The sequence below is a fragment of the Mauremys mutica genome, chromosome 19, assembly GCF_020497125.1.
Source record: "Mauremys mutica isolate MM-2020 ecotype Southern chromosome 19, ASM2049712v1, whole genome shotgun sequence".
Classification (NCBI taxonomy): Eukaryota; Metazoa; Chordata; order Testudines; family Geoemydidae; genus Mauremys; species Mauremys mutica.
Window position 1 is genome coordinate 21,128,384 of NC_059090.1, and position 13,145 is coordinate 21,141,528.

At 43.1% G+C, this 13,145-nt stretch overlaps 1 protein-coding gene and 1 long non-coding RNA gene across 8 annotated transcripts in view; one reads left to right on the forward strand and one right to left on the reverse strand.

The window, feature by feature from the left end:
• Positions 1-13,145, forward strand: part of TBX4 (T-box transcription factor 4) — a 118,271-nt gene that overhangs the window by 96,379 nt on the left and 8,747 nt on the right. For all 4 annotated transcript variants that reach the window (XM_044994193.1, XM_044994196.1, XM_044994194.1 and 1 more), the window contains one exon: positions 8,619-8,771. In XM_044994193.1, the coding sequence (XP_044850128.1) occupies positions 8,619-8,771 (153 nt within the window). The remainder of the gene's footprint in view (positions 1-8,618; positions 8,772-13,145) is intronic.
• The window catches only part of LOC123353225, a 40,466-nt gene that overhangs the window by 13,287 nt on the left and 14,034 nt on the right, over positions 1-13,145 (reverse strand). For all 4 annotated transcript variants that reach the window (XR_006574437.1, XR_006574435.1, XR_006574436.1 and 1 more), the window contains one exon: positions 2,480-2,553. This is a non-coding gene — a long non-coding RNA (uncharacterized LOC123353225). The remainder of the gene's footprint in view (positions 1-2,479; positions 2,554-13,145) is intronic.

Sequence of the window (13,145 nt, forward strand, 5' to 3'; positions counted from 1 at the left end):
TTGTCCTACCTTCAGTGGGCATGGTGAACAATTGATCACAGTCCTTTTATAACAGCCTTTAACATATTTGAAGACTGTTATCAGGTCTTCCCTCAGTCATCTTTTCCCAAGATTTTTTGTTGCTCTCCTCTGGACTCTCTCCAGTTTGTCCACATTTTTCCTAAAGTGTGGGGCATGCAATTGGACAAAGTACTTCAGCTGAGGCTCCATCGGTGCCAAGTAGAGTGGGACAATGACCTCCTGTGTCTTACATGCAACACTCCTGCTAATACACCCAGAATCATATTCGCCTTTTTTGCAACTGCATCACATTGTTGACTCATATTCAATTTGTGATCTGCTATAATGCCCAGATCCTTTCCAGCAGTACTACTGCCTAGCCAGTTATTCTCCATTTAGTATTTGTGCATTTGATTTTTAACTTCCTAAGTGAAGTACTTTGCACTTATTTTTATTGAATTTCATCTTGTTGATTTCAGCCCAATTCTCCAATTTCTCAAGGTCTTTTGGAATTCTAATCCTGTCCTCCAAAGTGTTTGCAACCCCTTTCAGCTTGGTGTCACCTGCAAATTTTATAAGTGTATTCTCCACTCCAGTATCTAAGCCACTAATGAAAATATTGAATAGTACCAGACTCAGGACCGACCCCTACATGATCCCATTAGATACACCCTCCTAGTTTGACAGCAACCTATCGATAACTACTATTCGAATACGTTCTTTCAACCAGTTGTGCACCCACCTATAAAGGTCTATCAGGTCTACTGCTTCCACTCTATGCATTAGACCCAAAACTTTCTCAAAGAAGAAAATTAGGTTGGTATGGCATGAGATCTTCTTGACAAATATATGCTGGCTAGTCCTTATAGCCCCATAATCCTCTAGGTGCTTACAAACTGATTGTTTAAGTTCCAGTATCTTTCCTGGTATCAAAATTAGGCTGAGTGGTGCATAATTCCTAGGGTCCTTTTTGTTCCCCTTTTAAAAGATGGATACTATGTTTGCCCTTCTGCAGTCCTCAGGGACCATACCCATCCTTCATGAGTTCTCAAAGATCATTGCTAACACTTCCAAGATTGTTTCAGATGGTTCCTTAGGTACCCCAGGATGAATTTCATCAGGCTCTGCCAACTTAACTACATCGAACGTCTCTAAATATTCTTTAACCTGTTCTTCCCCTACTTTAGCATGCACTCCTTCCCCATTGTGGTTAATATTAATTGTGCTGAGTATCTGTCTCCATTATCTTTTTTTGGTGAAGACTGAAGCAAAATAAGCATTAAATGCCTCAGCCTTGTTGATGTCATCAGTTATTAGCTCTCCTTCCTAGCTAAGTAGAGGACTTACACTTTCCTTTATCATCTTTCTTGCTCCTAATATAGTTAAAGAACCTCTTCTATGTCCCTTGTTAGGTGTACCTCAGTTTGTGCCTTAGCCTTTCTGATTTTGTCCCTAGGTGCTTGTGCTATTGTTTTTAACGTAGCAATTTGTCCATGGTTTCCCTTCTGAAGAATTCGTTTTTGATTTTCATGTAATTAAAAAGCTCCTTTAGTGAGTAGAATTGAGAGCTGGTTTAGTTTGTTTTAGGGATGTTTTTATTTATTTATTTAAAATCTGAACAGAGAGTTTTCTCTAAACACTTTGCTTAGGCATATTTAATTTCCAGTTGGTTATGTGGCAGGTTGAAGTAAATTGCTTTTACTATAACTGCATCTGGCTCACACTCTGAGTGGCGTACCTGGGCATCTTGGAGGAACCAAGATTCACAATGGGCTGGATGCTAGGAGGCGTGAGAACTGCTGAGCACCCTCGTGAACCCATTAATAGCTAGGCAAATCAGCGTTTCTCAAGATGCTCTTGACACCCTGCAGAATCGGGTGTTGTAAAAGCTGCACTAATAGCTGATAGGTAAAATTAGGACTTGAGAAGGCAACTCCAGAAGAGGTCAAGCACAGCCTGATATTTTGGTGATTGGTTTTCTTTGATCATTTTTTCAATAAACGCTGGTACGTTCACTTAAATGAGCAGCTCCCCAAAGTGATCAGTTTCCCTTTCCTGCACCATAAATATGCATAAATGACTTGCATGGAGTGCTTTAAAAAAGCATGAAAGCCATTCTCAAGTGTGTCACGCTCCGTGCATCCAAAGTAATTCAGCAGAGGATGACAAACACCCTGTTTGTCCAGCAAATATGCAGGCTAAAGATGGACTAAGTTGAAGTTCACCATCTGGAGAGCTGCCCATAGACCCTCCCCGGTTATTTCCAAACCTGGGGGCCACCAACTTTTTCTCACTCATGGGAGGCACTCTGGTTAGGAAGAGAGAGAGAGAGGCATACATTCTGACTTTCTCTTGGGATATGCTAAGTTTGGTGCAGAGCTGTGCCTCGTTTTTTGTGGTCTGTGCTGGACCCTCTCTGATTTGTTTAGACTCCATTCTTCTTTATGCACAAATGAAAAGGGTCATTTTTATTACATACCTGTTTGAGGCCCAACTCAAGCGGACAGAACCACTGAAGAACATGTCCCTCCTTTGCTCTAATGCTCAAAGAGACTAGAAGGAAGAAAGAAACAGAAAATACATTAAAATGAAAGATTTGACATTAATTGCGTGATCCTCAGGGACCAACCATAAAATTATGTAGCTTTTACGCAGTTATTTACTATTCAATATAAAAAGGGCAATTGCCATGACAACCCCTGCATCACACGATACATGATACCTTGGAGAAACAGCAAGCTCTGTTAAATCAACTCCCAAAATGTCATGTGAAAGCGAATACGTTACAATGAGTTGAGGGAAAGTTTGCATTACAGCGAGTAGGCCCCATGTACACTTAAGCTCTCAAGCTAAGGGCCCAACCCTACAAAGTGCCAAACACCTTCAAGCCTTGGTGCTGATGCTACTCAGCACCTTGCAGGGTTAGGCCCAAAAGCAATGTTTTCCTAAAGGAAATAAAATGAATGGAGCAAATGATGCCATTTGTTTTTTGCCATTTGTTGCTTTTGAGCATGCAAGAAAAGATTATTTAATTGAGCCACATGAAAGTTTAAATTCCAGCTGCCAACCACGTGATCAGTGAATGGGAGGGGGGAAAAAGACATTTGCTTAAGCGCCTATTGTTTTTAGGAGTCAAATAAGGCTTTGTCATGAAGGACTCACGGAATGCTAGGCTGGGAGACTATAAAATTGATACGACTCTTGATAGGTGTGTGTAAAATGTCCACTTTAGCGCACAGCTTAAGCACTGGCACAAAGGGAGTATGACTCAACAGTATTACGTGTGTGTGTGTGTGTGTGTGTGTGTAAAAAAAATGACGGTCTTTGAAGAAAATGGCTGTAAAATATTGCCCGAATGATAGAAAAGTTATTGGAATTGTGACCAACTTTGAGCATGATTCCACAATTCAGGAAAGTTTTTCTGTTGCCAACGGTAAAATTTCTCATATTGAAGAACACAAGTCACTATACACCACGTTAACCCCTCCTGGCAATGGACTTATACCAGGAAGGTAATTGTCCCTATAGGCTTTATTAAAAGATAGAAATGTGCTATATGTACCTGTAAAACTCTCTGAATAAGAGAGCCTGACCCTGGTCTCACTAAAGGCCCAGCATGTGCAGGCTGAGTCAGCCATTTTGTTTTCTGAAAGAATGGTGTAGCTGAGACTGTGCATCAGTCTGCCTTTTCCTGGTTTTCCAAGCAACCATGGATGTTGCAGTGATGGGGACCATACATGTCCCTATATAAATAGACAGTATATTAGTGACTAAAATGACCTGTAAGAATTCTGTGGCACCTTTTAGACTAACAGACGTATTGGAGCATGAGCTTTCGTGGGTGAATACCCACTTCGTCAGACGCATGTAGTGGAAACTTCCAGAGGCAGGTATAAATATGCAGGCAAGAATCAGGCTAGAGATAATGAGGTTAGATCAGTCAGGGAGGATGAGGCCCTGTTCTAGCAGTTGAGGTGTGAAAACCAAGGGAGGAGAAACTGGTTCTGTAGTTGGCAAGCCATTCACAGTCTTTGTTTAATCCTGAGCTGATGGTGTCAAATTTGCAGATGAACTGAAGCTCAGCAGTAACACAGCTACCCCTCTGATACTGTAAGAATTGACAGCTTAATGTTTAGAATTTAAATGCCTAGTTCGGCAACTGTAAGTAGGATTTTCAAGATCACCTGTGACTCTCTCTTAATAGGTCTAAAAAAGCACCTATTCACTTACTTAGATCTCTTTGAAAATCCCACCCAAAATCTTCTAGATTTAGGCACCTTAATAAAAATGACTTGATTTTTCACAGCTGCAGAGCAAATAAGACACCCGTTAACCTCACTGAGAACTGTGGATACATAATCAGGTTAATATCAGATATCCAAATATGGCTTTAGTTATCTCACTTTAGTTAACCTGAGTTTGATTTTTTTTAAATAAGATAATAGTACAATAAATACAGCATAGCTCTGAACCTTCTAAGTGAGACTATATACCATGGAAGCTGGATTGTGCTTCCTCATGGACAATTGGATAACAAGATCAACAGCACGTTTAATTCAAAGTGATAGCAACCAATCTAATAGAGATAAGAGTAAGATCCAGTATTTGTATAGCAAGACATTTACAGTTAGTAGCATAGCATGTTGGAATGCTAGTTAAGAAGTGGTGTTTTTCAACTTGCTGTACTAATGTTTTATTCATATAGATTTATAAATATTTCTCTGTTTGCCAGCTTATTTTTAACAATTCCAGACAATAATGTAAACACATTTTTTTTGGGGGGGGGGGACTAACTAATATTTCAGTTAATGATCTAATGAGTAATGATCTGCAAAGATAATTTTCAAAAATATACATTATAATGTTTTACATTTTACAAAGATTAATTTCACAACCTACTTACAAAATAGTAAGAGAAGGAAAATCTAAAAAGATCATGTCAGGATTATCATTCCTTAGTGGGAAAACTATGGCACAGAGCTCTTAAGTGAATTGCCCAAGGATTCTGCCTGTAAAAGTCCTGACTCTGTCAATGCTTCCAATATGCATCCTGCATAATCTATCATATGCTCTATCTTATCAATTCAATTATTTCTTCTTAATGCTAGGACTCTTTAGGTTAGTATTCACACTGATATTGGGCACAGGAGTAGCATTTTCTTACATTTGTTTTGAGCATTGACACAAGATTGTATTTTCAACAGCAGCCACTAATATCATGGTCTGAGTTTTAGGTACCTAAGGGACTGACCATACAAACAGTTAGTTCATGACAAGCTAGGGTGTAAATCTATCTCGCACTAGCCTGCTGTGCACCAACGGTCTGTGTGGACTCTGCTACGATGCACTAAAAGTGCCATAGTGCACTTTGATCTACCCCGCTTTGAAATGGGAACTGATCAAAGCACATTATGGTATTTTTAGTGCATCATAGCAGAGTCCACAGAGACAGTAGGCGCACAGCAGGCTAGTACAAGGTAGATTTACACCCAGCTTGCCACGTGGTAACTGCTTATAGAGGCAGACCCTAAGTTTTCACGTGCACAGTTTTTCATGCTTAAGGTTTTTTTGGGGGTGGTGCACATAAAACATAAAACAAATATAAGTAAGGAATATGTGTGTGTGCAAATGCAACCTGCATGCACAACTCCATGCTTTTGTACATGCAAAACTTTTTGATGAGAAAAAAATGATGCATCCAGAAACTCACGCACAGCTTCAGAGACGGGGCTGAGGCTCTGGAAATGTTGGCAGTGTCAGAAGAGTAATGATGATTTTCCTTTTTTTTGTTTTTTTGTTTTTGGTCTCTAATTGGAACTGCTGACTGTTCTACCTCACTGTGTCATATCCTGTTTGTGGTTGTCTTCCCGTAACCAGGAGGCATCAGTTGGTAATGTGGTGTGTCAGAACAAAAATCTCAGGCTTTAAAACACTTGACTGACAGGGATACCATGAGTGTTATAAAGGAATAAGGGGCGTAAGGCCAAATCAGACCTCTCAACTGGCTGAGCATTCAGCACCTTGTAACTTCTTGTTAGATTCTAGCGTCATGTAGATACTGGGGACTGGTAAAGATGTAATAGACTGGTTTAAAATATGTACATTTTCAAGGGGGAGGGTTAACTGGATTCACATTCTGGTTAGACAATCATTCACTTAAACTCCTGCTTCTCTACCAGAACCTTATAATTCAATGTGTAATCACATAGGATACCTTGCTGCATAATAACATGTGAGACGGTATTTAATAAATGTGCTTACAGCTAGAGTAATGAGTGAATGTATTTTTCAGTGGTACCATAATCATGAAAAAAGAGGATGAAAAGGCATTTATTTTTAGCAAACACAAATGGCAGTTTTTGCAGGTGTAATTTGTCCTTTGGCCATGGAGAAACTGCCTTTTTTTTTTTAATGTTTTTATCAAGAAAATTGGCACATTTCCCTCCTGTGCTGTTGGATTTTGTGCTTTTCTGCTGAAAGCTGTTCCTCATTCATGTCCATGGCCACTGACTAAATCAAGTTAACCTCCACCTTCTGCATTTCTCCTGTATATTCATCACACTCCATGTAAAGGGATCACCGTTCTGCTTTGATCTGGCAAATCTAAAGCTGTTTCCTTTCACGGTCTGTGCCCTGTAAGGTCTCTGCATTTTCCTGAGCAGGGGTGAATTTTCAGTTTGGTGCAGCAAGGGACAAAAATGCAAAACCTTGTAAGTGAGGTGGGGCTGCTTAAGCAATAACGGAGTTTGAGTTCGACCTCTAGACAGGTTTACGGTAACAACAGTATCCTTCAGAGTCTCTGTAAAATATCCTTCTCTGGTCATACTCTGAATGCTCCAGTGGGGTCTACAACCGTTTAATACTGTCTTGAGGTGTTGCCTTGGCTCTGTTCTAGTTAGGTTCAAGCAGGGCATTGAAACACGCATTATAGGGGAGGTAGCATGACCTAGAGCCTACGGCACTGGAGTGGGAGTCAGGAGCTTTAGGGTTGGCTTTTCAAAGGAGCCCCAAATGTAATATGAGTTAGGTCCCTAGTTTTTCCCCTTTTGAAAAAATCCCAGTTTCAAGTTCTATTCCTGGTTCTGCCACTGACCTACTGTGTGATCTGGGCAAGTCACTTCGCCCCTCTGTGCCGTTAGAAACAGGAATTGTTTCAGAGACGTTCTATGGCCTCTGTGAGCCTGGAGGTTGGACTAGATGATCATAACGGTCCCTTCGGGCCTTGGGCTCTCTGGAGCTGTAAAATGAGGATAATGAAGCTTGAATTGAATTGACCCTTTGAATCAGAGCACTCTTGATTTGGGGGAAGTTCAGATCTAAACTGGATTTTGCAGCTTGGGCTCATCTCTGATGACTAATAACTAAAAACCTCCTCTTCGTGAAAGCCTCCGCTCTCTGCCCATGCTTCTCTGTGGATTTGTGCTTCCAGTGGTTGATTCCTGAAGGGACAGCAAAGACTAAAAACCAAACAATAAGCTGACCCTCTCACATCTAAGACCTGCAACATAGCAGCAAAACAGTTAAGAGGAACGATGCAAAGCTGATAAAATGCCAAAAATTCCTCATTCTTCTGCGAGGGGGAGAGGGAAGGTTGTCTGGAAAATGTCAACAATAAAAATTACATTTAAATGGTATATGATGCAGCCAGCTACTGTGGGCAGAGTTATGTGCAGCCAGATGAGGAGACTTTAAAGCCCCATACGGTACCTGCTGCTTTGTCTGAAATGCAGAATTTGCTTCTGGGTTTTTTTTTGGTTTGTTTGCTGTACTGAAGGGCACAAGGTCTGAAAGTTTTGCTAACCAAGCCAGCAGATCCCTCCATGTAAAACAGGCCAGCTCCTGGTCATTCACAGGCAGCTTTGGGCACCAGTGTTTGTGGCAAGGAATACGGATTTTGAAAAGGTGGGGTGGGGGTGGGGACTCACTCTCCCATTAGAGATGAATGCCCCCCCCCGGGACAATGATAGAGAATGTAAGGGGGAATAAGTCTTGCCCCAAGAAGACAGGCAAGGGGTGGGGGAGAATAAAGGAGAAACCAGAGGAGGAATTGTTATGGTAACACAAGAGCAACACTCAACCTCTTGTCCTCCTGCATTTGATTGCAAATGAAAATATGAATAATTTCCATGTGGAGGGCGTGATCATGTGCAAAGGCTAGTGATGGTTTGAAGGGAGTGTACACACTTATTTGTAACAGGAGTAAATATAGTGCTTGTGAAGGGCTGATGTGGGACTGAGGCAAGCTGCTGAGCTAGCTTCCCCAGGAGTTTAAGTGTGTCAAGACAGCTCAAACCTTGACACACCAGGGATTCCCCATACAGCTCTGTTAATACACCTCGGTCCTGGGCTGTAGCCACGATGTTTCCTTGGTCCTTAGCTTCACAGGCAGTCCCACTGATACACCACAGTCCTGGATGTTATTAAGTACAGTCATATATTTCTACAGCCTGTTTCTGGACTGCACACCAATCTGTTATATTTATTTCTCTCGGAAATCAAAGCACATGGCTGGAGCTGTTGAGAAATATTTTATTGCATTCACTTATTCCATTATTGATGCCAACTGAATGGTTCTGACCACTTTTAACAAACTTGCAATGTTTTTATTTGTTTTTCAGATTATTCTTAATTCGATGCATAAATACCAGCCAAGACTGCATATTGTGAAAGCAGATGAAAACAATGCCTTTGGGTCCAAGAACACAGCGTTCTGCACACACGTGTTTCCAGAGACATCCTTTATATCGGTGACCTCCTATCAGAATCACAAGGTATGGTGCTTTGCAGCAAAAGGTGCTTTAGCTTTGTTAGGCAAGTGTAATTTTTGCAGCCCTGCACTGAAGACTGAAATGAACTGATGGGAACAGACACAGTATTACTGTTATGGGCACTGTGCTTTGAGGAACAGTGTTTAATGATGCAATTGTGCAGCAGGAAATGTCCAAGCACAGCGATTGGTTAGCAAGACTGGAGAGGCAAAGGAGGCAGCTAAGGAGATGCATGAAAAATGTACTGTGTAAAAATATCTTGGCAATCTCCACTAGTATATAACTTAATGAATCTGAGAGCTCATAAACTCTCAAATGTCACTCACAACAGCAAGCAAATCTAATAATGACTAGTAAAGCTGGCTCATAAATCTACAGTGAAAAGTAATTACGGTATATATATTTAGTGAGACATACAAGGAATGTGACCATAAAAGTGCAGCTCAGAGCCTGACTCGTGGTGAGGACACGAGGGAAGGTGGGTTTGTGTGTGCCCGTTTCGTTTTTTGGGGAATACAAAATTCTAAGGGCTCAGTTCAGCTGCACATAATGGATTATCATTTGGGAGGGTTGGGGCTGGGGCTTGGGTGGGCGTGGAGCAAGGGGGGGGGGAGTGACAAAATGTGGTGTGGTCCCATCTGAAACGGGGAGAAGTGGACGGTGCCAAACAAGATATGAAGAGAAGAGGAGTGAGCTGATTGGAGAAAAGTGAGAGGAATGTGACCGACTACTTAATACACATTCTTTTCTTCTGTCTCCTCCTCCTCCCTCCCCCCCTTATGTAGCCCTTAGAGGAGATGTCAGGGTAAGCTGAAGCTGTCCAGAGATGGCTCTTATTGGAGCAGAGGGATCGTATTCTTACCCAAACGACCCTGTCATTCCCAGCATGTTAGTTCAAACAGGAATGCGCGGCTAGTGGGGCTTGTTGCTTCTGTCACTTGGGCGGAGGCGGTGCGTATGGGGGAAGAACACTGGGGAAGATGTGTGATTGGTTATCTGAGGCCATCGCCTCTCCCAGCGAGGCCAACAAAACAAAGGGGGAGGAGGCAACAGATTTTGAAGTTTAGGGAGCATTGTAATCCCCAGGCCGGATAGACAACAGTGCAGCCGGTCAGCTGCCACCTTCCCGTGGCTCTCAGCAGTAGCCCAGTGCATGCGGGAGCAAGAGCAGGGGATGGGGGCTTCGGGCTCTTAGGTTCTATTCGTAGCTCTGCTGGTGATTTGCTGCTTCTATACTATAATTTCCCTATCTGTAAAATAGAGACGAGGACACTTGTCTACCTATAGGGATGTATTAGGCTTAATGGAGTTTTGTTAAAGGCCTGCCTGTTTCTGTGAATGTAATAGCTGCACTGTATGTCAAGATATAGACTCCTCATACAAAAGTAGACTGCCCCAAACACATGTGAAATTCCTGCCCACCTTTGGTCTGTTTAAATCTTTTCCTCAGATGAGTAGGAGTCAGTTTTATTTTGCCATTTGAAGGCCGGAATGCTCTGCAGTTACTGAGGCAGGGCAAAGAATGACAATGGAAACAGGGCTGTGTGTGTCAAAGTAAACAAGCACAAGAGAGCCTTAGCTGAACGCTAATGTGGATCCTAGTTACAAACTTGTGACTGTAAATGTAAAAAGACCTAGAGCCCAAACATGGTTAACCAGAAAGGCACTGAAGAGCTTGTTTAATAGCTACTCATAATATTTTACGTCAATAGCGCCTTTGTGCTTCATAAACTTTATACTTACAATATAACTGACATGCAGCCACTTCTTGTGGGAAGGCTGGTAGCTAACAGATGTACAGCACACAACATAGTGATGTGGCTGGGGACAAACCTCTACTGGTGTGGGGACAAACCACACCAGGACAAACCACTACTGTTAGACTAACAGATGTACTGGAGCATAAGCTTTCGTGGGTGAATACCGCTCTGATACTTCACTCCTGTTAGGGATCTTTAGGCCAGATTTTCAAAAGAACTCAGCTCAGAGCAGTTATATGGAGAACTGTCACAGCTGCGGAGAGCTGAGCCCTTCATGTTGGTGTCTAAATGGGAGCTGAGCTCTTTTGAAAATCTGACCTTCACCGCCCGTGCCGAGCTTTGTTCATGTCACCTCTGAAATGTCATGACAGAGTAGAACAAATGGAACTCCATGTGCCCACCTCAAAGGATAAAGGGCACTGCCTGGATTTTAACCTGATGACCCCCAGAGCCTAGGTAGTGCAGACCTGCTGCACAGCTAGTGGAGCAGCATGATCTAGAGGACTAGGAGCCGACGACTCCTGTGATCTAATCTCCACGCTGCCATGGACTCAGTGTGTGGCCTTGAACAAATCACCACCTCACAGTGCTAAATACATAATAAGTTCTTCATTAGAAAACCATCCTTTCTGGCATAGATAATGAAACCCCCAGAACCACAGGAATTGCACATCATCTTCAAAAGGTCTGTTTTCCAGATTTCAGCCAATTGCCAAACTCCTTGGCTTAAGAAAGAGTCAGCTTATTAATAACGGCAGCTTCTCTGAAAGAGAATCGGGAGCTCGATTTCCCGGCTGAAATGAGCATAATGCTACAGGTAGAATGCCCAGCTCCACCCGCACGCACACAGGTCAAGGCTGTAGAGCTTTTCTGGTATATTTACCCCAAACTTCCCTTTTGGGGCAGATGCAGGCAGGGGGAAATCCGGGGTCTGTTGAAGTCAGTGGCAATACTCCCATCCACTTCAGACGGGCCAGGATTTCACCCTATGTGCCAAAGATTTTGCACGGAAGTGGGGGGAAATTTCAACCCAAAAGCATTAAGAGTTGAACTCCCATACATCTCTACCTACCAGTCATCTCCAATTACTTTGAAGAAAAAGAATAGCGGGAACACAATGGGAATTATTATTTCTGCTGCCAAATGAGGCTTGTTTAAAAAATGTGTTGTGACTGCAACAGAACCAAGTCAGGCTGCACGTTACAGCATCCAAGAAATTAAATTAAGGCTTACGTGGCTTCATGTTGGTCTGTGGGTGGGGAGGCAGGCAAGGCCTTAAGCTTCTTGTGGTTCCTCAGCTGATTGTTAGGCTACCACAGAATCCACTAGTGAATCAAAGCGGTGGAAAAAGAGAGCACTGACGCCATCGAAAAGGAGCCAATACCATCAATGCAAGGCTCGGCTTACAGGCTGCACGGAGGAGATCCTGACAGCTGTTGAAAGTGGCATCCACTGCTGGATACTTTCACGTATTGACGCATCCCTTCTTTGATTACAAATACCAGCCGATCCATTATGAGTGGGGGGGAGAGGGGAGCTCTTTTATAATCTTCATTCTATTGGGTAAGGGATATTTTTAAAGTGTTCTTGAAAGTACGGATGCTAATTAGAGCAACATTTTTGGAAATAAGAGCCAAATGCTGGATGGTACAGGCACTCGCCAGAAAACCCTTAGCCGGCAGGGGTGGGTGGGAGGGAGCTGGCTATCTGGATTCTGCCCCATGGCAGAGAGAGTACATCGTAGGAGTGGCTGGAGTTCAGGGCCATGGTATATGTGTACACGCCCTTCAAACCATCAGTAGCCTTTGCACATGATCACTCCCTCCGCATGGAAATTATTCATATTTTCATTTGCAAGCAAATGCAGGAGGAGAAGAGGTTGAGTGTTGCTCTTGTGCTACCATAACAGCACGTTGGCTGTCTGTCTAGGGTATTTCTTAGACGTGGTATGAAACGGGGGGGTAATGTGTGTGCTGGGGGGTGCACACACACACTCTTTGGGAAGAGATGCCTTATGCCCACTTCCAGAACTCCTGGGTCAGTATTCGGTGGGTGGGAAGCAGAGGACGAGCACAGAATTGTTACTGTGTGTTTGGCGGAGCTGAGGGGAAGGGGCTGGAAGAGATGCGGCTAGGCAGGCTGCCTCAGAGAAAGCAACTTAGTTATTTTCACCTTTCACCTGAGCGCATCACAAAGATTCCACCACAGTGGCCCATTGTGGCCATAACGTTAGAGATGGACGTTGGGTTTGTCAAACACAGCAGTAACCAGGATCTCTTCCCCAAGGAGCTGACAATGTTAACCAGTAGAAGGCAAAAACTGAAGGAGCAGGCACAAAAAGGGTGGGGCTTAAGAAATTACTTTTAAAGGAGGGAGTTGGAAGAGGTCACCTTGGAAGGCCACCGCTCTGAGCTTCAGGGTGAACAGCAGGAAGAAACAAAGGGTGCACAAAAGGAAGGGAAGTGAGAGAAGAGTAGAGCAGGGGCGGGGAAAGTAAACGAATGCAGAGATTTAGGCAGGGGAGGAGACTGTGGGGAAACTTGATGAGGCGACTGCACTTTACTACCAGAGGGGAAAGTCAGGAGACAGCCAGAGAATCCAAGAACACAGATGACGG